The 27,490-nt window shown below is 41.6% G+C and overlaps 1 protein-coding gene across 1 annotated transcript in view; it reads left to right on the forward strand.

The window, feature by feature from the left end:
• arhgdig (Rho GDP dissociation inhibitor (GDI) gamma) overlaps window positions 1-26,342 on the forward strand; it is a 36,776-nt gene extending 10,434 nt beyond the window's left edge. The window contains exons 2-6 of the mRNA XM_060901115.1: window positions 6,596-6,772; window positions 14,253-14,336; window positions 18,913-18,989; window positions 20,252-20,315; window positions 23,282-26,342. Coding sequence (XP_060757098.1) covers window positions 6,601-6,772; window positions 14,253-14,336; window positions 18,913-18,989; window positions 20,252-20,315; window positions 23,282-23,487 — 603 coding nt within the window. The 5' untranslated portion in view covers window positions 6,596-6,600 and the 3' untranslated portion in view covers window positions 23,488-26,342. The remainder of the gene's footprint in view (window positions 1-6,595; window positions 6,773-14,252; window positions 14,337-18,912; window positions 18,990-20,251; window positions 20,316-23,281) is intronic.
• Window positions 26,343-27,490: the final 1,148 nt, after the last annotated feature.

The raw sequence follows: 27,490 nt of genomic DNA on the forward strand, positions 1-27,490 counted from the left end.
GTGCTGTCTGGAGTGTGCCCGAGAGTCTATCTGATGGACACGCCAAGGTGCCCAGGTGTGACACACTTAGAAGAAGTTAGTACAAAAATTAATGTAGATTATAAATATCTTGCGCCAAATTATTATGGCATGTTAGAAAAAATGAGGAAAAAATCTGAGTCCTCATCCCCAATTTACGAGTCCGAATGCAGTTAATGCACGAGTCCGAGTTCAAGTCTGAGTCATCAGTGCTCAAGTCCAAGTCAAGTCACGAGTCCTTAAAATCAGGGCACAAGTCGGACTCGAGTACTACAAACCTGCTTGGAGATGACACTCGAGGCATCTCAGTCGACTCATTACCCTTTCCTTTGAATGAAATGCCCACTTGGAGACATTTACAAGATTTGATTGTGCAAGAAATGCAGAAAATCAGACTCCACGAACACACTCGGACAGAAATTTGGATCACTTTTGGTTTGTTATTATTATAGTGTAGGCTTTCTTTCTTCGGAGCAAAACGTAGGCCTTGATGGACTATGAATTAAAAAAAACAAATATTGTTAGGATTTAAAGCCATGATTTAAGTTAGTTTTATAGCTGCAGAACGTGATTTAGGATTGTTAGATTTAACCAGTCTCTCCAGTGTTGAATTTGAAATTGAAATGATTGAATGTTAGATTTAATGTTAGATTTAAAGCTGCATTAAGTGATTTAAGTTAGTTTTGTAGTTTTAGAATGCAGAATGTGATTTGGGATTGTTAAGACTTTATGAATTTAATATTTCAGCCTCTTAGATCCTATTCCTGTATAATTTCCTGTAAAGTTACTGTGTGACCTTCCTCCGGTGGAGAAGACACACACTTCTTTGCTAGACTAGACATAAACATGTCTTTGTTTAAAATTGTTGTAAAAAAAAAAACATCTCGTGCGTAAATGCTGAGTTGCTGAGTTGTTAAAAAACATCCGTTGATATGAAATATATTGCTTATTAAGATGTGTTTTGCTCAGTCCAAGGTTTACTGACCTAGTCACTGTTGTCATAGTCTGACATCCTACGATGCACACACATAACACACACATTCACATACACACACACATAGCATAGCTGCATATCCACACAGACATACACATATAGACAGATATCAAACAGTGATGTCATTTCATCCACACAGATAAGACACATATAAAATCCCTGTATTCTCTCGTTGTATTGGGGGACTTGCGAATAAAGATTGCGAACTACTTTGTGGGGTTCCTGTCTTTTTTCTGCGACTCACCCCCAGACGTCTGGGTGACACGAGGGGACTGATCTCGAGATGGTGAGGGCCAGAGGTGAAGAAACCTCATCTCATCTCATTATCTGTAGCCACTTTATCCTGTTCTACAGGGTCGCAGGCGAGCTGGATCCTATCCCAGCTGACTACGGGCGAAAGGCGGGGTACACCCTGGACAAGTCTCCAGGTCATCACAGGGCTGACACATAGACACAGACAACCATTCACACTCACATTCACACCTACGCTCAATTTAGAGTCACCAGTTAACCTAACCTGCATGTCTTTGGACTGTGGGGGAAACCGGAGCACCCGGAGGAAACCCACGCGGACAACATGCAAACTCCACACAGAACCCGGACCTTCTTGCTGTGAGGCGACAGCGCTAACCACTACACCACCGTGCCGCCCTTGGATAAATCATAACTGAAAATAATATTTCGATAGTTTTTTGGGTGTGACGAGTTTGGATCACAAAGACGCAACATTTATGCCCAATTAAGCATCAGGTATAAAAGCAGCCCCTTAAACAGGCTCCTTAAACACGACTGTGATGAAAGGAGTAAATTTGCAGTGAAGATATCAAATGAAACTGACCTCACGAGTGCAGCTGGGATATTCAGAAATCAGACTGAGAAAAGAAAATGAACTGGTTTCCACACGTTTATTACCTGCCCGTCGTTCGTATTAATTCACACATATTATCTGTTCGAGAAGTGATTTATTTTCAGGTTGTGTGTGCGAAATGAATCTTTGTGCATGAGCGAGTGTATTAAGTTTCAAAGATCGTCAAATAGTGTCCGAGAAGCTCTTTATAAAACCTCGTTTCTGATTATTTGTCTGTCGATTTTGCGTCATGCTCTTGATTGTGGTCCTGTCGCCCGACACACCCACTTTTCATTCCGAACATTCTGTTGATTGGTTGCGCCAGAGGCAGATTTTGCATTTCTTTTTTGAGAAAAGAGAAAAAAAAAGTGCGTGTACAAACTTTTGTACACTACTTGTTCATGATGAATGCAGAATGAACCTCTGCAACACTGCAGTATGTAAATGATTTCACTTGGGAGTCTCGAAGTGTAAAAAATAACAGGATAATAATCATAATAATCGTGATGTCTGGAGACTCCTTTGAAGATCATAGCCCAGATATTCAAAATGCGGTGCAGATCCTGAAATAAATCAGTATTGTGATTTAACTTGGCAGATCCTGCATCATTTATGTTGCTTACTTCCTCATTAATAAAGATGATGCTTCATTAATGACCTCTGTGTGTGGGGTGGGGGGGGGGATGCTAGACGATGGTAGCATCAGTCCCTTTGTTCTGAAAGCCTTCAAACAGCTTGTACAGTAACTAGCAGACGACGGTGTTCTTGTTACTCCACACATCAGAAGCTTTCTGCTGTGCAGAACCGACGTGTTCTCTCTGTAAATTTGCACAACCTGTCGTGCGCGTTGTAATTTGTGACAGTGCGCCTTGTTAGGAACTCGGTGAGGGGAGAAAAATGCTTTCGAATTCTCTCCAAATTGCCCAATTATCCCAAAAGTTGACTCAGGAGGAGATGAAGCAGTTCATCTCATATAGTTCACGTCTGTAGGGGATTTGATTGTCTGAGAATATGTTTGTGTGTTGTACAGTTGTGTGTTTTTTTTTTCCCCTTTTGTACGGATAATTAACAAAATTGCCTAATGATGTGGAGAGTATCCGTTTTGGATGCATCATAAGGCCTTGCCTGGATGACATGTTCCACCCCTGTGCTTAATTCACGTCCTTGGGGTCGAGCTGAGCGGCTGCAAGTGATTGATCGTGAATTTTATAACAGCTCGGATCACTTCTCTCATTAGCACGTTTCGGTAATGAGTGCGGTGCTTTAGGATGATTTGTTTGACAATCTTCTGGACATTTCAACATCAAATCATGAATAATTTCTCGTGTATAAGTGCATGTGAGAGATCGTCTTCGGTTTAACCTCTTGATTGATTGCACAGCGCTGCTGAGTTCTGGATCCTGATTGGTCAGAAGATGTTGATGAATTTTCTTGACCGTAGTGCGGCTACAAATCACTAGCCTGGGCCCGCCCATCCTAAGTGTGACGCAACACTGGGGGCTGTTGCGAACTTAGTCTGGCAAGGCAAGCTATCTCCAGCTCTTCCAAGCTCCCGAGAAATCGGGAGCCAATCAACTTTGAGCATCTCCAACGGCCCTGGGTAGAGGCATGTTCAAGGCAGTGACGTAGTAGAACTGCGACCGGAAGCCATAGATTGTTTACAGAATCTATGCCGGAAGCGCTTCATTCACTAGAAACATTACGGACATGGAGCAGCGTCAAGCCTTTGACACAGCGGTAGATGCTGTATTGAAAGCATTCAACGGGAAGTTCTCATTGAAAATGGAGCAAAGAGCAGCCTGTTACTCAAGCAGTTTCCGTTGCGTCACATATGTCAGAGGAAAGAGTGATGTGATTGGTTTAAGCTTCGTCACAGCCTTTCCTGGCTTTGACCAGTAGCAAACTGAGGCATTTCAGGGAGGCGGGTCAACCACGCCTTTGGGAAACGGTTGGGCTTAATATCCATGCCAGACCAATGCTCGCAGAGCTTTGAAGTTGCGTTAGCCAGACTAACAAATCACAGGTTTATATTAATGCCCTTGTTCTGATCGGCAGCAGCTCGCTCACAGCGACTCGTACTGCAGATGTTCTTTCAAAGTATTGAAATGTTCAGAGATGTTTATTGAAGACTCATGGAAGGAGTCTGCAGTGTCAGTGCTTTGTCATAGTAAAGCTGTAATTTTTTTTTTACAAATTCAGGATGGAGGAGTTTATGCTTTGCGGTGGGTTTTTTTTTCCTTTAATGTGTCGAATTAACTTCAAGACAGAGAAAACAGAGAGCCTTGTGAGGAAATGATGGTTTCGAGTTTATAGCTGCAATAACACAATTGATAAGAGGAACGAACTTGTTTCCTGGATGTTCCACAACGTCAAATGTGACCATAAATGGATAAAATGCACAATGTGTGATTCATGAATAAAACTGAATGCAAACTGCCATGGTATCAGAGGAATAAACCACTTCAGGATGCACTGAGATAGTAAAATAATCACCTTCAGGGAGGGAACAGCAGCTCTGCTAAGAAGAAGAAGAGAAGAGTTCAAACTTAAGACATGCAGTTAGGTTAACATGGGGTGGCCATGGCCTGAGTTTGGGCTGAAGTGCCCTTGAGCGAGGCACTGAACCCACAACTGCTCCCCGGGCGCTGTAGCGTAGCTGCCCACTGCTCTGTGTGTGTGTGTGTGTGTGCGCGCGCTCACTGCTTCAGATGGGTTAAATGCAGAGGATGAATTTCACTGTGCTCGAGTCTGCATGTGACAAATAAAGGCTTATTATTATTCTTTGACAGTAAAATAATCACCTTCAGGGAGGGAACAGTCGCTCTGCTATAGTAATCGCACCACCCTGTTGTTGATTACTTTTCTATTACAGCACAACACAGAGGTGTATGATTATTATTATTATTATTATTATTATTATTTTAAATTCCTTATGTTTTCGAAAACCCAAAATGGCACCGCATTCTGTGTGATTCAAACAGAACCCACAGGTTCATTTTAAGTTTATTAACTTCTCTGGTTTCGGTTAAGATACTTTCCAACATATGAAATTTTCAGGCTGATTTCCCTCTGCAGCAGTGTGTCTGCTCAGGAGTTTGGACCCAGCGGAAGGAAGTTGAGCTTGAGAGTAAGATTCGTGTCTGCTAAAAAAAAAAAAAAGCTTGTATCGATTGAGGCAGATCATATTTTACCGCACTGGCCTTCCATTACTACTTTTGGCTTTGCATTACCAGGCTGGATTTTCTGTCTTCACTCAGTCGGTCTTAATGTTGAAAGACTTTCTCATTTTCGGACACAGAGGAAGGAGAAAGCATTGAAAAAGGTTTCTTTTCTGAACTGTTTTCAACTGGCAAAAATTCAGACCTTATTCAGTGAAGAAAAATCTCAATTAAAGGCAAATTTAGTTTTCTCATGAAGTTATTACAATCAAATAAATATAAAATGATGAAAGGTCGATGTTTTTTTAATATCGTCCAAATATATTTTAAAAAGAATTGAAAGTGCTTAAAAATGACAAAGGCAATCTAAAAACAGGTTTAATAATTGTTTTAGCATCATGCCTTAAGAAAAAAAAATCACTTTCACCTCTATTCAAGATATTTTTCTTGATTAGCAAGAGTAAGTTTGACAGTAGGCGTGGTTTTCCCCGTCACCATGGTGACAGGTCTGCCTGCTTGGCTTTATAATACAGCTTTATCCAGTCACTGTATCGAGGATGTAGATTTGCGGCAGTTGTTATGAAGGGCTTATGAAGCATCATGAACACATCTGAAGTAAATTGCGACAGCTTTTTTTGTTTGTTTTGGTTTTTTTAATGATTATGATGACTATTTTGTAAAAAAAAAAAATTTAATTTGTTCATCTCATCTCATTATCTGTAGCCGCTTTATCCTTCTACAGGGTCGCAGGCGAGCTGGATCCTATCCCAGCTGACTACGGGCGAAAGGCGGGGTACACCCTGGACAAGTCGCCAGGTCATCACAGGGCTGACACATAGACACAGACAACCATTCACACTCACATTCACACCTACGCTCAATTTAGAGTCACCAGTTAACCTAACCTGCATGTCTTTGGACTGTGGGGGAAACCGGAGGCAGTCTGATGTTTTGAAATGATTTCCAGAAAACAGATTTATCATGGTGTGTAAATGTGCAACTCCTGGTCCTTATTAAAACCAAATGTAAATCTGGAATGGTGCTCCACATGCACCGAGTGTGCAGCTGTTATCCAGAATGTCACGCACTTGGATTTGTGTTAATTGATATGACAAATGAACACTGTTCTGGGCCATTACGCCCTAAGCAGTTTGCTGCGTCTTCATTCCTGTTTTTCTCGAGAGAGCAGTGTAAACTGTCATAGTGTAACATGATTATCAAACTGTGAGTTGTTATATCCAGCAGCTGGGGATTGTTCACAGTAATCGTGAGCTATTTCTCACACTACAGTATTTATAAAGCCAGACATGATTGTGTCTCTCTGTGGCACCGAGATAAACATTGGCCACTTTTGTTCACGGATCATTTCCCAAATGAACTGGACGGAAATAAGCATCTGATATGGTTAAAGATGGATAATGTGTCCCTCTGAGAGAATTAGGACTCCTGGCTCTGGGTATGAAAATCAACGAATCTGCGAAAGTGGCGAGTTTTGGGGAGAAACTGAGCAGAAAACTCCACTATATCAACAATTACACGTGTTTTGTCTTTGTTCAATAACATGTTGGTTTCTTGCAGGCCTCATGGCGGATAAGGAGTGCGCAGTTCCTGTGACTGAGGAGGAGGATGAGCGTGATCTGAACTACCAGCCTCCAGCTCAGAAGAGCCTGCAGGAGATCCAGGAGCTTGATAAGGATGACGAAAGTCTGAACAAGTACAAGCAGACTCTGCTGGGATCAGGACCTGTAGTATCAGGTGAGTGTGACAGCTTCCTCCATCCAACTATCCATCCATCCATTCGTTTATCTATCTAAAACTATTTATTCAACTGACCATCTGTTTATTTATCCATACATCCACCCTTTGATCCATCCATCCATTTATCCATCCATATACATGTCCATACAGTGCGCAATCTATGCACTCACTTATTCCCCTGTTCATTTTATCCAATTTCTCGCCATTCATCTGCATATTAATAATTCCCATCGCCCATTCATCCCAGCATCTGTTCATTAATACATCATTCATTCCTTCCATCCATCCATGCATGCGTCTGTCTGTCTGTCATTCCATTCATCATCCATCCATCCATGCATCTGTGTGTGTCTCTCTCTCTCATATATGTGTGTGTGTGTGAGATATATGTCTGTATGTCATTCCATCGGTCTTTCCATCCATGCGTCCGTCTGTCTGTCTGTCTGTCTGTCTGTCTGTCTCTCTCTCTGTGTATGTGTGTGTGTGTGTGTATATATATATATATATATATATATATATATATATATATATATATATACACGTGTGTGTGTATATGTATGTCATTTTATCTATCTATCTAGCTGTTCTGCCATCTCTGCTGTTGTGTATTTATTGATCCTTCCATCCATTTCATTAAATTATCTTCCATCTGTCTGCACATTGATCTTTTATTCATTCATCTATTTCATCCGACAATCATCCCTCCATCCATCCATCCATCCATCCATCCATCCATCCATCCATCTTAGATTTATGATAGAGTAAGCATTCTGTTTGTCTCTACCTCAAACCTCACTTAATCCTTCCCAGATGCTTCTTTCTTTCTATTTCTCCTGCATTCTGTCTCTGATCACTCGTTCACCGCCTACATTTATGCAGTAGACGTGTTCGAGAGGAAGGCAGCCAGCGTTCTCTGTTCTGACGGCAGATCAGATGGTGTATGTTCTATTTAAGAAGAACAGCAGGAGAACTGCTCTCCAGAGACCGTCTCCGAACACACGCGCACGGAAAGGATGAAGCTCTGCTTGTTAAAATAAATGTTAATATTTTTCGTAATCTGAAAAATCAAGAGTGCCAGCAGATGGAAATACACTCTTTCTTTCAATTTGTTCAGGAACGACCGAGAGCCTGCTTTTCTTCATCACCTAAAGCCACAGTATAAATACTTGAACTGTATATTCTTGTTGGCACGAGGCATCCATCTCACTTGATTAAGTCCCGTGTAATTTTTCCAGGCTATCAATTGCTCCACAGTGTGTTTTCTCAAATGCAGCTTATGCATCAAGGGCATTTACACATCAGCTCGACTGATTCATAAATGATTCACACGTTTCTTCTAGGCCAGGTTAAAAATAGTGCTCATCCAGTGGAATGACCCGTGGCTTACCGCAGCGCTCGTCTCTGTTTGATGATTCGTTGTTTTGCTTGTTTGCGCTGAAAAAGCTTGTTATAATGAGTGATCAGGCAAAGGATGATGTTTCTTTTGAGCTCTCCATTTCTAAATCATTCCTTCCCTCTTTTCATAATTGAGCATTTCGGTAGTACCCAAAGGATGCCCTTGTTGTGATATTGCAAAAATCTTGTGTGGGATTTTGATTTTTTTCTTTAAAGCTGCAGTACAGAGCTTTTTGGAGTTAACTGGAGCGGTCTTGCGTCTGTTAAGGAAAACTGATAAGACACACTGATGAAATGAGATGTATTTGCACTCACATTGTGAGGGATGAAAACCTTGAGTGTGCCAAAGTTCATGGTAGAAATTCTTGTACAGATATTCCTGGAATAAATCTGTAGGGACAGGTTTGAAGCAGCTGTACATTTTTGGTGAGCCAGCCAGGAGTTCACGTTCACGTTTGGTGAGCCAGCCAGGAGTTCAAATTCAAAATCAATTGGAAGACGCAGCAACTATCAGGCCTTCAGAAAGACTGGGAATTTTTTTTTTTTAAATTGACTCAGAGAGGACCAGATCACAGAATAATCTCTGCAGAAATCTTACCCATGGCTGGAATGGAACTTAATTCAGTCTCAGAGTTATAAGAGGCAGATTTTCCCATACCGATTAGCGAACAGTAAACATCTCAACAATAAACTTAGTACTTGTTACAGCTTCACGTCACACAAAAATTGATGAAAAAAGCAGTTCTCATATTCCCAAAGTGAGGAGCAGAATACCTTGAAGGTGTCCAGAAGTTGTTTTGCGTGAGTCTAAAGAGTCCAACAGAGGTGAGCAGGAATAGTTTATTATTATTATTTTTATTGAATTATTTCCGGCGGCACGGTGGTGTAGTGGTTAGCGCTGTTGCCTCACAGCAAGAAGGTCCTGGGTTCAAGCCCCGTGGCCGGTGAGGGCCTTTCTGTGTGGAGTTTGCATGTTCTCCCCGTGTCCGCGTGGGTTTCCTCCGGGTGCTCCGGTTTCCCCCACAGTCCAAAGACATGCAGGTTAGGTTAACTGGTGACTCTAAATTGAGCGTAGGTGTGAATGTGAGTGTGAATGGTTGTCTGTGTCTATGTGTCAGCCCTGTGATGACCTGGCGACTTGTCCAGGGTGTACCCCGCCTTTCGCCCGTAGTCAGCTGGGATAGGATCCAGCTTGCCTGCGACCCTGTAGAAGGATAAAGCGGCTAGAGATAATGAGATGAGATGAGATGAATTATTTCCCCCTATTCATTCATTTCAGTTTGTTGCAATTGTATTCAGAGAGAACTAAATTGGACAGAGAATATTTGCCATCTTTGCACAGATAAAAAAAAAAAAGGAATCTTGGGATCTTTGCACATTTAGCCTCAGCCAGGAGTCGACATTAAAGGTCCCATGGCATGGTGGTTTGTTGATGCTTTAAACGGGCTCGTGGAGGTTTCCGGATGTTATATCCGCAGCCTTTCTCGAAATGAACCCTCAGCACGTAAATATAGCCTCCTGGGAGAAAGCCCCATTTCAGCGCTTTTCCCAGTGCGTCGTTTTGCTAATGAGAAGCAGGAGGCGGGGAAGGGTAGAGGGTGGGGGTGGGCCATGGGGGGAGGGGGAGGGGCTTGACCAAGCAGCGCACACACATACTCGCTGCTATCAGCGCCTGTAGCCATGCTGCTAAGACAAAACCCCGTTCTCCCTCGGACTCCTTTCGTAAACTCAACGTGACACAGAGAACAGAGAGTGAGAGTGTTCGGAGTGGTAGTTTACGAACGTATAATACCCTAGGCTTGAACACGCACTCCATAACCAAAGAGGATAGAAGCAGCAACTACAGCAACATAGCGCTTATCCAACAGAAGACATGCATTGCGGAGCAATAGTCAAACATAAGCTCATAAGTTACAGTCAATTTCCAGACTAAACTCAGTTTAACAGCATGCTGCATGCTCTTTAGTCTTGTAGCGCAGATTACCTGGCTAACTGCAGGAAGCGGTTAGCTGCACAGCTAATGTAGCCATTGCTAGGCTAACGCACCGATTTTAAATCATGGCAAAACGACCAGTTATACACTTACTTGTTCGGTGTTTGTTGCTGATGCGGCAGGGATGCTTGGTACGGACCCAGGCTTCAGTGACAGTTGATGTGCAAAACCTGCCCTGTACTGTCCCAAGTTGTGGAAACATTCCTCAGGAAAATGCTTCCGACAAACATACACCGTCTTAGGTAGACTCGACGGCGTATTATTGAAGTAAATAAAATTAAGCCACTGCGTCTTCAGGGGCTCTCCCGTCGGCAGTAAAAACAGACTCTTTTCTGTGTTGTCACATCCATGTACAGCGCAACTTCCATGTTTCGCTCGCTTAGGTGATGCCATGTTGTTGTGTCCTCTATGGTCTCCTCACTACAACTGGGCGGGGCAATCCATACAGTGGGTGGGAATCCAGAGGGGGGGCGTGGGGATCATCTCCCTTGCTGACGTAGTAAAGGGAAGAGCTTATCAACGCGCCGTTTTGATGCGCCATTCTCAAATGTTGGGCATAGTTTGGTTTACACATTATGAAATTTCTAGCCACTGGGGTGACTTAAGAAGGTCAGGGGAACTCATTTTAACGTTAAAAAACCTCAGAAAGTGAAAATTTCATGCCATGGGACCTTTAAAGATAAATTGGAAAGCCAAGATATCCAAAGATGACAGTTACAACCAGGATATGAAAAATTTATAGTGCCCAACAAATAATGCCTAAAGTTGTGTCATCAGTATCTGATGACATATATAAAATATGAAACCAAAAAACTTGCTCCAAAGAGCTCAGACGCTCCGGGTTTCCGCTCAGTCATTTCCCCGATGAGCAACGACTCTGCAAATTCACCACAGCTCTTTTTGATGTCTATTAATTTGTCACCCGATTTTCCTGGGAGTAATATATGGACTGTGACAGAGCAATAAATCATCGTGGGTGGCCGATGCAGTTCGTTTTTGCATGTGAACACATCCAAGGCTGGTTCTAAGTATCGCTCACATCAGTAATGCAGCATCAGTGTGAGCCCATACATTCATTATGAGAGGTTTAAACCTCCTGAAGGTTATATTGGCTAAAGTGTACCACGGGTCCCTGTAGAAAGCAGAGAAATAATCCGATAATAAGCTGGAAAGCATTGCAAAGTAGCCAATTAAAGAAACGGACTCGCTCTGCAGGCTCAGGACGCTCTGTACACGGGAAGAGAAATTAATCTGTCCAGCTTTAAAGGTGGTTCAATTGCAGATTAATTAATTTTTTATTTACAAAAGAAACAGACCTCGCTCGTGTAAATTAGTACAAGTGAAGTGCAGGTATTAAATTACTGGAAGTCCATTTCTGTCAGTGAAGCACCAAAAAGTTATTAATGATCATGCGTTGCCCGTAATGATGAACGCGTCTCTCTCCGAAACACTGTGTATTCTTTCTCTGTTCCACAAACACTCCATTTGAGGCTTATCTCAGCTCTCAGAACAATGTGATGAATGTATAAAGGCGTTTAGGGAACTCCCATTGCAGCAAAAACACACCCGAGTGAGCTGGGTGATGTGTGGGACAGATCTGTGTGCTCGGTTGCTTTATCACCGTCCCTGTTAGACCTGAGAGATGGGTCGGTGATTTCTGAGAACATGAAGTGAATACGCTGCTGTTTTTCTACCTGAACTCTCTGTGCTGGATCTGGGGTGTGTGTGTGTGTGTGTGTGTGAGATTATTGTAAATGAGAATCTCAGCATGTTTCTCTGCACTGAAAAAAGGAAGTCGAAGGGCAATTGTTGAATTTTAATGATTAAACTGATATGAAATATGCGACTGTTCAAAACTTATAGCTGTTAAAACAAGAACAAAAAAAAAAGGTGCGAGGATGAGACAAACTTTTAGAATTTGTTCTTATCGACTTTGATAGAACGTTCCAGAATTGGATCAATAAAGTAAAAAGTGATTCAGGTTACTTTTTTTTTTATTAAGTTTTCTCTGCTCGGGGGTAACACACAATATATACAGATTTCTTCAGTTAAGTCTTTGGTCAATCAAAGAAAAAAAAAGGTTTGTAAAACAAGATATGCTTCAAGGGTTGAATAAGTGTTGTAGCTCTCAGTCCCATTTCTGGTGGTATCTAAGCGATACCTACGGTATACCTATAAATAAAGATAGATGTTGGCATTGCAATATTGGTAAAGGAACTTACTTCCACATGATATGGGAATGCCCTCAACTGCAAATATTCTGGGGAAAAGTTATATTAAACCTGTCAAAAATTACTAATGAGAAGATTAACATAGACCCCATGCTATGCATTTTTAACTACATGGACAATATGCAATGGCCACCCTTTAAGAAGAAAGCAATATCCATAGGATTAATGAGTGCAAAGAAAGTAATAGCAGTAAACTGGAAGAACACAGCCAACATCAATGAGAGAACATGGTTACAAATCAAATCAAGTTTATTTGTATAGCGCTTTTAACAATAAACATTGTCGCAAAGCAGCTTTACTGAATCTGAACGACCGAAAACATGAGCTAATTTTATCCCTAATCTATCCCCAATGATGAAGCCTGTGGCGACGGTGGCAAGGAAAAACTCCCTCAGACGACATGAGGAAGAAACCTCGAGAGGAACCAGACTCAAAAGGGAACCCATCCTCATTTGGGCAACAACAGACAGCCTGACTATAATATTAACAGTTTTAACAGGTATAACCCTCAACTGTCCTCATGGGGCCGTCCTTCACAGGAGCGGTGCGATAAAACTCCGACCAGACACAGGGCACCAGGATGGATCAAGCAGGTCCGAGGGGCAGAACAGGCCAGGTTACAAGTTTTTGAGTCAATGTTGATTCAGGTTACTTTACACTTTCTTGAAGGTTTAGTCTTGGGACACGATCACAGCCGCACAACTAAACAAAGTGTAAATTCGCAGATGGAGACTTGTACACTGTAAATGCAAATATTCAAATTAATTAGAAATGATTAGTGAATCAAACTTAGAAATCATCAACCTGTTGTCAACACTAATATTAAATAAATAACTGCTAATTTCAAGTTGGAGAACACGCTTAACTTAGTGTACTCCACTTCAGTTAAATTAGAAAATATAATTTATTGTCCCAGAGTCCTTTGGGCGTTGTGTTTAGACATGCGCAGACCTGCCCCATCTACGCGCGGTCTTTTCAGCACATGCACCAGGATTAACAAAAGTGGAACATGTTTCCAGAGCCTTAAATGATGCGTTGTTTAGCATTTAAAATAAATGTTAATTGCAAAGTAAATCCAATGTGTTCACCATTCATTTTGTTTGGGGGCTCATTACCTTGTATTGTGTTTTTTTTTTTTTTTTTATTAAATTAGCATGTGTCCTATTGTCTTTCGCAAAACTCTTTGGTCAAGAAAATTAAAGTTAAATTGGCCTCAATATGAAGGATGAGTAAAACTAGAGAATTAAGCTTTCACAATTCATGAATATTAAGTTAAATTTATGAAAAAAGATATCTGAAAGCCATTGATTTGAGTCCTGTAAACTTAAAATAAATAAGTTAATGTAATCAAAATTATATAAGATGAGTACTGCAAACTCACAATAAATAAGTTAATGTAATCAAACTAATCTAAGTTAATTTGAGTACTGCAAACTCACAAAAAATAAGTTAACCCAATCTAATTTATCTAAATCAACATAAATGACTTTTTTTGAGGCAACGACTTTGCATATTTTTTTAAAGTAAAGTCAACTTATTATATTTTACAGTGTACACAAATATTTTCGACTTAAAAATTCAGGAAACTATTCCAAAGAAATGCTTTAACGAAATTCAAGCGCCAACCTTGGACTTCCATTGTTGGTGATTTTTGGAGTAAACAGATTATTATGATTTTTTTTTTTTGCCAAAGGACTTCATGAATGTGGTCCTCACATCTGCTTCATATGCTGTGAGATAAGGTGAAAAATCACTGGAGTATTCCTTTAGTATCGCGACATCATGAATGTTGCTGATCAGTGGCTGAAGAGTGATTCACGATTAGACATGGTTTGTTTTTTTTTTCTTTCCGTCTCAGATCCCAGTGTTCCTAATGTTCAGGTGACGAGACTGTCGCTGATATGTGATCAAGCTCCTGGACCCATCACGATGGATTTAACAGGTGAGAAAGACTTGATTCTAGAATGAACACCTCAGCGAGGGATATAATTACTGTATATGTACAAGATCATCAATTCAACCTGAAACCACTGGAGATATGAGTTACCTCGAAACCTTTGTATTATAATTATCCATGTCATAAACTTGGACAATTTGCCACAACTTTTCTTCAAAGAATTTGAAAAATGGATATTCAGAGAGATGAATGAAATCAAAGTCCGAGAATAATACAGTTCTGTCTGAGTTTTGGATAAAATAAAAGAAAAGATGTATTTTAATGAATAAAAAAGGCTATGTTGGTAGTTAGTATATTTAAATAATATTGGCTGGCGTCGAGTGGTATATCAGATATATTCCATTCAGCTCGCATGAACAAGTCGAAGACGAGTATCTGAATGGAATATATCTGATAGACCACGAAAAAAGCCAGCCAATATTATTATTATTATTATTATTATTATTATTATTATTATGCATACACATTCCTTTCAGGCGTTGAACGCACCTTTCTCTTTCAAAATTCTCTCAAAATCTTCCGTATTTAACGAAGCAAACCTGGCAGCCATGTTTGTTTACAAATTGTCACAGCACGGACGTTTTACGTCTCCGACGTGTCTCTTTTCCTGTTTTTTGATGTCCGTTGGTATGTTTTTCTCTTGTAAATTTGTGTGAAGAATATCTAATGAAATTTTAGTAGCCTTTTGAGTGTTCAACGCGTCTTTCTCTTTCCCGGCGAACAAAGAAATGCTTGTGCGCATGCGCAGCAGAAAACTTTCTCACTGGATATTCGCATCAGCGCCGACGTGTGACGTCATGTTGTCTTGACAACCATGCAATATCGTAAACCATCTTCAACGCTCATTTTCCATTGGGTAGAGTGACGTAATACACGTAGGATAAGCGATATGCTAACGATATTGCATGCTATCAATAAACCCGCGAGAAGGGAATAGAACGCGTGTTTTTATTCCATGGAAAAAGTCTCCTCTATGGATAAGAATTGAGAATATTTTGCCGACATCAAAATATTTTCAGAAAATATATAACAAATGTACAAAATATTATTGAAAAATCAATGAAAGATCTTGTAATATTGATGGTGGAGGTTGAATATATTTTGATGACTTAATCTTGAAATATTGGAAGCAATTTTACTTTCTTTCTTGCGTCTTATGAATAAAATCCTGTCTTAGTGTCTGATCACTGTCTTGGTGGTGGACCTCTGGCTTCACTCCCTTATGTACCCTGATTTGCATCAACACACACACGCACCAGACATGAACCAGTTTCCAGCTCTTGCGATGGCGCTGGGTCCGACCTGAGTCCGACAGAACCCAGCAGCGCAACGGTGCATTTTAATGAGTGCTCTGGAGGGATGATGTCATTCTTCAGGAGACCAATCCCATACCAGCAAGTCACGTGTGGGTGGAGTCATGCACCACAAATCAATCATGCACCCCTGTGGACTGCTTTGAACCTGAGGTGGTGGTGGTGGGGGGCAGATGAAGGATTGCGGACGTCCTTCAGATTTAGTTTTTGGTCCCCTCGAGGGAGTCCTCGGCAGGTGAAAGGTCATCTGGTTGCTAGGCAGTCATGTTCAGTAAAGAGAAGATCTAAACCAGCAGAAAGAATTACAAGAGGATATGAGATTTCACCTGCAAGTGAAAACAAGAAGTGAATCTACGGCTGCTGCGACGCTCAGACCGGAAACACACTCGCAGTCATCTGACTTCCTCTTCAGTAAACTGTCACTGTTACAGCAGAGCTGAAGCTTGTAAAACTGCCTTTCCATGGAGTCATGAATATGTCAGAAAAGTGCATTGTTATTTAATTCATGACAATATACATGGCACAGATTAGAGTTCTGCAGCGTTGTGAAGCGAGCGCTGATGCACACCCGGCTGCTTGCGACACACTAAACCCTCCGTGTGGGATTTCCATCTTCAGAAGATGGACTGCATTAGTAAGCCGTGATCCGATGCAGTCAGACACGCTGAGAGCATTGCTCTAAGTGACAGCCGATGAAGGGGGCAGCCGGTGGAATGGAAAACGACCGCAGGCGTTCTGACAGATGTGGCTGAGCTGATGGTTGGAGTGTGTGTCCACCGATGAGGTGTGTGTGTAGTTGTTTGTGTGGCTGGAGGCTTCACAAACACTCACCACTGCGATGTGGCCAGAGCACAGCTGATGGACAGATTACAGCAGCTGGAAGCATGTCCTTATTTCACAGCCCTTAATTGAATCCTTTGAGCGAGTTCACGTCTGAACACCTGAATATTTCACGAGAATAAGGGCAGGAGAATCCACTATGTCAAGGCTGAGCACTCCAATTGTGTAATTTGTGTTATTCATGTCAGGATTCCTGAGGACGTGTGATAAAGCTGCAGTTCACATCTCTGGATATTTGCATGTGTACCTTCTTTTCCACAATTTTCACTTAACTCCCCACTTTCCCCCCCGAGTCCCTGCTTATCCTGAGTCCTTGCTTTTCCTGAATCCCTGCATTTCACAAATCTCTGCTTTTCCCGAGTCCCTGCTTTACCGATTCCCTGCTTTTCCCCCCCGAGTTCCTGCCTTTCCCTGAGTTCCTGCCTTTCCCCGAGTTCCTGCCTTTCCCTGAGTTCCTGCTTCCCCCCCCGAGTCCCTGCCTTTCCCCGAGTCCCTGCCTTTCCCCGAGTCCCTGCTCCCCCCCCCCCCCCCCCCCCCCCGAGTTCCTGCCTTTCCCGGAGTTCCTGCTTTACAGATTCCTGCTCCCCCCCCCCCAAGTTCCTGCCTTTCCCTGAGTCCCTGCTTTACAGATTGCCTGTTCCCCTGAGTCCTTGCTTCTCCCCCCTGAGTCCCTGCCTTTCCCTGAGTCCCTGCTTTACAGATTCCCTGCTCCCCCCCGAGTCCCTGCCTTTCCCTGAGTCCCTGCTTTACAGATTCCCTGCCTTTCCCTGAGTCCCTGCCTTTCCCTGAGTCCCTGCTTTAGATTCCCTGCTCCCCCCCGAGTCCCTGCCTTTCCCTGAGTCCCTGCCTTTCCCTGAGTCCCTGCTTTACAGATTCCCTGCCCCCCTCGAGTCCCTGCCTTTCCCTGAGTCCCTGCTTTACTGATTCCCTGCTTCCCCCCCCCGAGTCCCTGCTTTCCTCAAGTCCCTGCCTTTAACGAATTTCTGCTTTCCCCGAGTCCCTGCCTTTCCCTGAGTCCCTGCTTTACAGATTCCCTGCCTTTCCCTGAGTCCCTGCCTTTCCCTGAGTCCCTGCTTTACAGATTCCCTGCCTTTCCCTGAGTCCCTGCCTTTCCCTGAGTCCCTGCTTTAGATTCCCTGCTCCCCCCCGAGTCCCTGCCTTTCCCTAAGTCCCTGCCTTTCCCTGAGTCCCTGCTTTACAGATTCCCTTCCCCCCCCGAGTCCCTGCCTTTCCCTGAGTCCCTGCTTTACTGATTCCCTGCTTCCCCCCCCGAGTCCCTGCTTTCCTCAAGTCCCTGCCTTTAACGAATTTCTGCTTTCCCTGAGTCCCTGCCTTTCCCTGAGTCCCTGCTTTACAGATTCCCTGCCTTTCCCTGAGTCCCTGCCTTTCCCTGAGTCCCTGCTTTAGATTCCCTGCTCCCCCCCGAGTCCCTGCCTTTCCCTAAGTCCCTGCCTTTCCCTGAGTCCCTGCTTTACAGATTCCCGGCCCCCCCGAGTCCCTGCCTTTCCCTGAGTCCCTGCTTTACAGATTCCCTGCTCCCCTCCCCCCGAGTACCTGCCTTTCCCTGAGTCCCTGCTTTACTGATTCCCTGCTTCCCCCCCCCCCGAGTCCCTGCTTTCCTCGAGTCCCTGCCTTTAACGAATTTCTGCTTTCCCTGAGTCCCTGCCTTTCCTGAGTCTCCGCTTTTCCCGAGTTTTTACCTTTTCACAAGTCTCTGATCTTCACAAAAGTTCTTACTTTTCTGAAGAATCTGATAAACAGCAAAAAGAATTGCCACTTTTAAAAAAGTTAAAATAAAACAGCCATTCGTGTCAGTGTTCTCATTCAGTGCTGAGTTCTGGCAGTCTTTTCAGCCTCGAAAGCATCATATTACATGACACATGTCTTCACAATTGTCCTTATGTCATCAGACTCAGGTGTTGAAAGGAAACTTGGAAGAAAGCAGACTTTATAGAATGTAAGTTCGTGTCAGCCGTCATTCAGGATTTATGTCTGTACGTCAGGTCGCCCTATGAACACGCCCCTTAAGTACACTGTTACTACATTTTTTTTTAATAATAATAACATTACTAGATCATCTTCCATGATATCCTCATTGTTTGGCTTGCAATCTCTTTATCATTCCTCTGCCTCTATTTTCCAGTCCATCTCAGCTCTCCCAGAATCCATTATAAAGCACTTAGAGGCAAATTCGAGTGATAAATTGATAACAGCATTTGCTCTGTTGCAAGGAGGCTTTTTACTCTGAACCCGACTGAACCCTGAGATGCACTCGCAAAGTCGAAGGCTCACGTTTATTATAAAGCTATCGATCTCTGATCTCGGTTCTTTTCGTCTTCGGTTACTACAGAAGGAGATTGAATGATAGCACTTATCATGGTTTTCTTTTTTTTTCTTTTTAAATTTAGGTGACCTTGAGGCTTTGAAGAAACAGAACTTCACCATGAAGGAGGGCGTGGATTACCGAGTGAAGATCCACTTTAAGGTGAAGCAGAACGATGCTCGAAAACATGGCTGATTCGATCATTAACATTTGTCCTCAACCGAGTACCTCAGTTCTGAACCTTTTCACAACGAGTCTCTTCTCTTAAATCTTCCTCTGTCCTGAAAGGAAAAATGCCACCGTGAAGAACTTGCAAATTAATCTTGAAAATTAACACGTGATCATCAGTGGCAGCCAAAATTTAAAAAAAGCTTCAACTTTCACGCGAATACCGTCATCAGGACGGGACGCAACTGCTAACTTCTCACAGGAACAACAAAAATACAGCACCAGCCACGAAACACGTGACTAAACACGGGGTTCACAGTTTCCTTGAGAAGTCCTCAGAAAGAACAGAAAGCGCTGGTCAAAGCTTCTGCTGTCCAGAAATCTTGTTCCATAAATATTTCAGGTTGCGAAATTAGACACACAGCCACTTTTTTTGTAATTCTTTTTTTTTCCCAAAGCATTTCTACGAAATGTTTTTTGACATGTTTGATAAGCAAATCACCATCAGTTTGAAATGAAAAAGCCTGGACATACAGTCTCTCAGAAATATAAAAAAGACAAATAAATTAAATTCATGTCAGAGAAATTATAGTGAACAAGAGCCTTGGTTTGCCAGATAGGAATTATTTATTATCAATTTCCAACCTGAGCGTCAATAATATCGACACTATGTTTTATTCATCAACACATTGTTCAATCCAAGATGAATAATTTAAAGAAGGGACCAAACACCATGTGGATATCACCTCACAGTTATTTTGGAAGAAATTCTTTCACTCGTGGTTTATACAAGTATTAGTGAACAAGAGCAGCATTTTTTAATCATCTTTTTCAGCCTAGTCACAGACTGAGCTTGAATAATATCTAAACTAAATGATTTCTGTCATCCAAAGCCCTTTTCCCATCTCGGTTTGATAATTGGTGGAGAAAACAATAGGCTCTGAACTTGGCAACCCTGGAGCCCAAGGATCCCTGTGATTCACTGTGAGGCCCTCCGGTGGCTCTGATGTGTTACTACAGGGCTACACAAGGCCCTGATAAAATAAATACACGCCAAACAATAATGCAATAAATACAATACCGTACTGTCGCAGGCATGTCGTGTGGAACAGACGGAACGCAAAGTAAACAGGAACACGTTGCTGCAATAGGAGCGGCATTTAGTGATCGGTCAAGTCTTGCCACCACAACGAGCAGCGTAGAATGAATGTAAATTTAAATTATGTTTATATTTCTTTGTGTTTTTGCTCCATCAGGTCAACAAGGAGATCGTGTCTGGGCTGAAATACGTGCATCTGACTTACAGGAAAGGAATTCGAGGTAAGAGCATGAACATGGATTCGTGCAACAGGAAGATTTTAGTTGGAGCCAAGATGGCTCTGTAAGACTGGACTAGTATAGAATTTATTTGTAATTTATTCATCTACATATGTCATCCATGTTGTAATAATAACAATAATAATTATTATTATAATTGTTATCCTGTTCAGTCTGTATTTATTGCACATCTGGGAAATATTCTCATCTTTCATGCAAGCGTTCTTTTTTTATCACAAAAATGTCATCAGACAAAGGAAAAAGAAAAAAAAACCAACATACCGACACGTTTACCTTCATCAAGAAACCCAGATTCTGTAGATATACAAATAACAAATGCCTCCAGCTATGCCCCGCCCCTTTCCTTTGAATTTATAACAGGTGGAATACATTTGCATATTTGCCTCGTAAATTTTGTGATGCAATAACTCATGCATTTGAACACACCGCCTCTGATTTTTCCAGCAACGTTTTCGGTTCTTCAAAAACGTCTTTGCACTTTGTACATTTTTCACGTTCAACACTACGTTCAGACTGCAATCTGAAACGACCCATATCCGATTTGTTGTGAAATCCGATTTTTTTGTTCGGCCGTTCACATTACCAATTATATGAGACTTGTATGCGATCTCCAGTATGAACAGAAAACGACCCAAAAGTGTCCCGCATGCGCAAATTGACACGTAATAAGCACATCTACGTACGTAATACGTAAACAAAAAATAGCGCACTCTTCATGTTTAATGATTTCTTTTTTGTTTGTTTGTTTGTTTAATTATCTGGTTAGTGTTAAAGTGTGAGGTCTCGTGTGTGTTTTTGTTTCTGAACTGAAATGAAAACGTGCAGCCTGTTAACGAGGGTTGACTCCTAAATGTCTCTCTAATTTCTATATAAGTGCACTACATGTTACTAGGAAGTAATGGATTTTTAAACTCTATATAGTGCACTCGAGCTTCAGTAGGCAGTCATTTGGGATACGGCCGCTGTATTACCAAACTTAATTCAGGCTTCATAATTTGCACATATTTATTTCGTCATATTAATAAACTTTTTTTTCTACATTTTTATAAATGTTTATTTAGATTGTTTATAGCCAGCTGAATTCTGCAACTTCTCTCAGCGCTGGCTCAAGGTGCAGAAACACCAGTGCAGTTTGCTATGGAGATGAGGCGAGACCTGGCGATGTGGTTTTTGTGGCGGCGGCGGCGGAACTCACACAATAATCTGATTAATGTGGGCAGCAGACTAATGAGATTGAAGGTGTCAAATTACTGGAAATTTCCAGAACAATCTTATAATCTTGTAATACAGGATGGTTTAACATCCAGGTCCCTACCAAATCCACCATTAGCTTGATCAATTCTATAAAAGTCTATTTAAATTCTGAAAACTGTATAAATGTTGTTGTTTTCCACCAAAGAGGCGGGATTAGCCAACGCAGAATAGTGACGTTTGTCTCTTGTTGATGACGTGTAGGTCGCATGAACGGGACCTGTCTGGTCAGACTGCAGTCGCATGTGAAAATATCGGATATGCATCGGATTTAGGACCACATATCCAAGCGGCCTGGGTCGCATGTGAAAAAATCGGATCTGTGTCGTTCAGATTGTCAATAACAAATCGGATACAGGTCACATATGGGCAAAAAAATCGGATATGGGTCGTTTCAGGGTGCAGTCTGAACGGAGTCCAAATGTATTTTCTCTGGACGAAAATACACGCCCACATTCCCATCCGAAGACACGCTGTCTCTGAGGTGCACTAATTAATTTGCGTGAGCAGTGCTAGTGCAAATTGTTACTCTAACTCAGGATCTTTCTCCTCTATTATTATTATTCTCAAAACGTTTTTTAGGGCGCTATATGCGATGATTTTTTTTTTTTTTGGTGGTGATCCGGATGGCAGATCTGAAATGATCCATGAAAAATGGAATTTTTTCAATCAGTTTATTTTTGTATTTTGTTCAGGGCGGCATGGCGCAACTTTTCCTCACAAAGCGTCGTTCTCTATCTCTTACCGTTCCAGATCTATAGGGTACGGTGACCAGATGTCCCAGTTTGTCAGAGTGAGCACAAATTACTGTGACTTCAATCACAGTCTCAGTCTAGTTTTTGTTTAATATATGAAATCAGAGACACACCCACGTTCCCATTCGAAGGCACACCCATTCAAAGCTGCTCTAATTTGCATATATGACCTGAACAACATGTTCAACAATTCTGTCCCAAAACATTTCTGTCCTGAAGCACACGCACCAAAAGGTGCTCGAATTGCACATCTGGATTGAGAACATGCCCGCATTCCCACCCCAAGGCACATCCAATAATACCACTTTTTCTGATCAACAGGGAACAGGTTCTTGAACCGGTTCTGTTCAGGATTCTTTGAATCTTGGTGCCAGCCCGCTTTTTCACCACTTTTTATTGCGGAACCATTGTAATCAAGGATATGTGTCATGAACGGAGAGCGTTGTACGATGCACAGTGGGAGTAAACGGTATGAGCAAGATGGCGGTGTGCATTGATTACCTGCGAGCTTCTGTTCTGTTATTGCAGATTGATTTTTGTTCTCCATTGCTGCTCTTCACTTCCTCTCCAAACTAATGACACACCCACTGATGTCGTCACGGTTTGTGCTGGAAAAGCCAGCTATGTTTTGGTTCCAACTTTTCAGCTTCTGAGCCGATTTATTTTTGGTTGAAATGCAGAGGTGCTCTAATTTTCATAGATGGACTCTCAGACACGCCCATTCCCATCCCAAATCACACCCACTTGGAGGTGCTCAAAATTCCATAAAAGGACTCAAAGACAGACCCACATTCTGATCACACACAAAGGTGAACCGAGGTGCACTAATTTCCAGATCTAGGTTCCATATAAATGAAGTTTGTGTATCCAAAGACACACCCACATTTCTATACAGAACCTTGCTGTCACAGACCATCTACTTTAATTCTTGTTTTCTCACAGTGGATAAAGCCGTGTACATGGTGGGCAGCTATGGGCCACGGGTGGAGGAGCACGAGTTCCTCACCCCGGTAGAGGAGGCTCCCAAGGGCATGATCGTCCGAGCGAACTACCACATCAAGTCCTACTTTACGGACGACGACAAAACGGACCACCTGTCCTGGGAGTGGAACCTGCAGATCAAGAAGGATTGGGACAGCGCCGAGTAAACAGGCTGCGTCCCAAACGCGCCTGCGCCACGCGCACAGGGCCGAGCGCATGTAGGAAAGGCGCACGGAGAATGGGGTTTGGATCAGGGTTGGGTTCAAAAAAATGGCTGATGCAAATTTACAGTACTTCAAAGGGATGTTAATGAAATAGAACACAACACAAAGCAAGGCATTAAGCGGAGACTCATTTGCTAAAGAACACGCTGTATAAACAACAGAGATAAATTCCTCGTGCCCGTACGTACGCTCAGGTTAGTCCGTGTCTCTCTGAACTGTAAAATGTGTGTAATTATGATGTCTGTAATTCTTGCGATGCATTTAAAAAAAAAAAAAAAAAGTTCCTGCCGGAGCTCGAGAGCAGAACCGTGCATGCCTCAGTGTGAAGCGATTGTGCAAGTGGCTAGAATTCTGTCCTGACGCTGTCATCAGACATTTGTGAAAACCTGCTGGGTCCAGACTTGTGTTCCAATACTGGTTTTAACACACCCTTGTTGACTTTCCTGAATGTGTAGGAAGGAGCAGATTTTTGAAACAGAATTCGCTTGACCTTGAAGCACAATGTCACTGAACTATGACCGATGTACTGCTAAATTGACTCGCTGGCTCGCTAAGGGAGGAAATTTACATCAGGGGTCAGGAATGCAATATTGCAAAACAGAAAACCCAATTTTGAATGGAAAGCTGATATATGGCCAAATATGAACATGTACTCTTTTGTGTGTGTGTGGGAGGGGAGTCAAATAAAAAAGTGCCCTAACAGCAGAGAGATTTCATTTTAGTATAATTTGAAGAATTCCTTTCAAAATCAAGAACCGTTCATCATCCAAACAACGTTGGTATGTCAAAAAGGACAAGACAACTTTTTTCTTTTAATATCTATAAATATCTTACCTTCAACTCATGTCTCAGTGATGTGGCATTTGAAAACGAGTTGACTCAAAGAAAGATTCGACTCTTTTTGCTGAAGGTTCAGAGCCGACTCGAAAACATGAGCCTTTTTTTTTCTTTTTTTTTTTTGGGAGATGTATTCAAGGCATTACTTTTACAGCGTAATGTTAATCTTTGTAACATCTGAGCCGTTTCTTAGCGTGAATTCAAAACATTAACAAAGTGGTCAAAATATTTTTGCGAAAGACTTGACTTTTTTTTTTCCTGAGCTGAGTCAAATGATTTGATTTGCTGAAAAGAGATGGAATTTCAATCACTCATGCTTGAATCCCTTGAAGGGTAAACTCTCATACTGTTAGTTAGTTAGACGTAGAACCAAGAAACATATTCAGAGAACCTTCTTCCTGAAGTGTACAGACAGTCAGTGTTGTGAACATAAATGTACAGACAATTAATGTATACTGTAGATATGAATAATACTGTATAAGGTAATACCGATGAATGGGTTACTACAGTTTATGCATATGACTAATCTTTTTATTAATAGGTTATTATCAGGCATAAGCTTGTTGTAAAACAGGAAGTTGGTTGAATATGTTTTGGTTTTTCTTCACTTATTTGACACTAGAGTTCTACTCAGGGCGTGTAATTCAATCACTAAAAATCTGCAGAATTTAGAAAATGACTCCATGGAAAAATGAAAATGATTCTAATTCATGATTATAAATAACACGATAAATGTAGTTTTAATTAGTTTTCAAAATTCAACCTGTGTATAAACATCATATAATCATATATTGTCATGGTGAAAATAAATATCCCATATTTAACATCTTTTCAACATACTGTATATATCTATACATCCAGTCAAGTGCATAAATGTGCTCTTTTCAAATAGTTCACTCAACTGGGTGTGTCATGTAGCGGAACTCCATATATGGCCACGTATCAGATTTCCATTAGAGACATCAGATTTCTATTTTTGAAATATTCTCGACTCTGTCGCTCCTGTTTATATTTATAACCAGCTTCATCCTGCTTTTTTTTTAATTTTTATTTTTAACATGACATCATGTCTAAGTGCATTGTGGGTAAATTCTGCTCCTGAATCCGACACCAAAGTCCACCTCAACTTTCAACACTTGATAGTTCATCTGAGAAAGGAAATGTCCAAGGGTACATTAGAAACAATATTGGAACGCAGCCCAGTACTGACTTTAGACGATGTAACGTGTGCTAAATTTCACTTGTGCCAGAGTTTTTACAGGTTGCGTGCAGTTAATTAACGCTCTTAATTAAATCCAAACCAAATCATTTGTTCAAGTTCCAAGCTTTTGTCTGCTTTCTTTGCTCTTGCAGCGTCAAGGATCTTCTTATAACTCTTCACCTTGATGATATTGTCAAAAAAAAATTTGATCCCATTTTTCATTAAAGTCATCATGTACCTCTGCGTGGCCTCATGTCCTAAATCATTGAATATAAACTGTCACATTGTGCCAAGCTGTGAAATATTCCATGAAAAATCAATCACATGACACCAGAGGACAACATTTTAAAAATAAACATGTTCAAGAATATATATAATGTTTCATGATCCATGAATCACTTTTTTTTTTTAAATATGTCCCCAGTCAAAAAATTAAATATCTCTTCAATTAAAAAACAAAACAAAAGATTATTCCCACTTGCTTTTCTAAAATTATTTTACTATTTTCATAACTAGATGTAATCCTGAATGTCTGTAAACTGCATGTTCATTTTTGATGCAAATTTAAAACTTTTTTTTCTCCCTTTTCATTCTTATCTGGAGAAATATTGAAAGCAGGGATTCAGTGATGGTACGAGTCTGGTCTTGGGCTTGTGATTTCGTGGCTCAAAGATCAACATTCATGGTTTATTGTACGTATTATCCTGCATCTTGCATTTTTACAAAAAAAAAGTCAACCAATAAAGCTTGGCTTCATCCATGCATGGTGTATTTTTTCATTCTGAGTGTGGGGAGACAAAATTTTTGACAGCCATGTGTTATTAGAAGATTGCAATGTTGAAGAAACATGTAATGTTTATTATAATTATGTCTCAGAAATTGTATTATCTCAGAAACATAATTTTTCATTATTATTATTCCATTGAGAGCAGTGGTGTAGTCTACGTGATACGCAGGTAGCTATACGCCGTATGCCCACTGGAAAAGCTCAGCAATTTCCGTATACTCACTGAAGAGCTCAGTGATTTGCGTATGTGCATACGCCTACCGAAAAATACATTCGTTATTTGAACTGGCCAAACCAACGTCAACATTGTCAGATGAATGTTCCACAGTTCCATTCCTAGATGCCTGTGTCCACTAAACGTGCTTTAGCGCTACAAGCGCCGATTCAATTCAAATCCTATGGGCTTCATGAAGAAGACGCTGACAGAGCCCGACTCAGCACTCAAGGCGTTGCGAGTTGATCCAAGAGCAGAGAATTGACCCTTCCAACTGTTGCACTTGTCGTGTAGGTAGCCAGTCAAATGAGGTCAGAATAGAGGGGAAAGCATACAGGTCGTACGAAGCTACGTAGTTTGATGCCTGTTGCCTTTTTTTGGGCTTTTTTTTCACCTTTATTGGATAGGACAGTGTAGAGACAGGAAATGAGCGGGAGAGAGACAGGGAGGGATCGGTAAATGACCTCGGGTCGGAATCGAACCCGGGTCCCCGGATTTATGGTATGGCGCCTGGGTGTTCACACGGCAACTTTTACTCCGGTGTAGCACCGGGGCTGCCCCGGTAGAGCGTTCACACGGTACAAAGTTATAGCGGTGTCGCCCCTGAAAGCTGCTTAAACCGGTGCAAATCTAACCCTGCTCGGGAGGTGGTTTAAGAAATTTACTCCGGAGTAAATGCTAGTTTGCGGGGCAGCACCGATATAAAACGGGACGTCTGAACGCTACAGGGGTCGACTCGCTACGCGTCAGGAGAGTTGATTACATACGGGCATTGCATAATTTGCATCCTGGTATTTTGCGCTTCCAAAATGGCGAATATCAACAACAATAGAACTGCGTGTCTTCCAGTGTTGCCAGATTTGGCAGTTTTAAGTGCATTTTGGCGGATTTGAACATATTTTGGGAT

This window comes from Neoarius graeffei, chromosome 20 (assembly GCF_027579695.1).
Source record: "Neoarius graeffei isolate fNeoGra1 chromosome 20, fNeoGra1.pri, whole genome shotgun sequence".
Classification (NCBI taxonomy): Eukaryota; Metazoa; Chordata; class Actinopteri; order Siluriformes; family Ariidae; genus Neoarius; species Neoarius graeffei.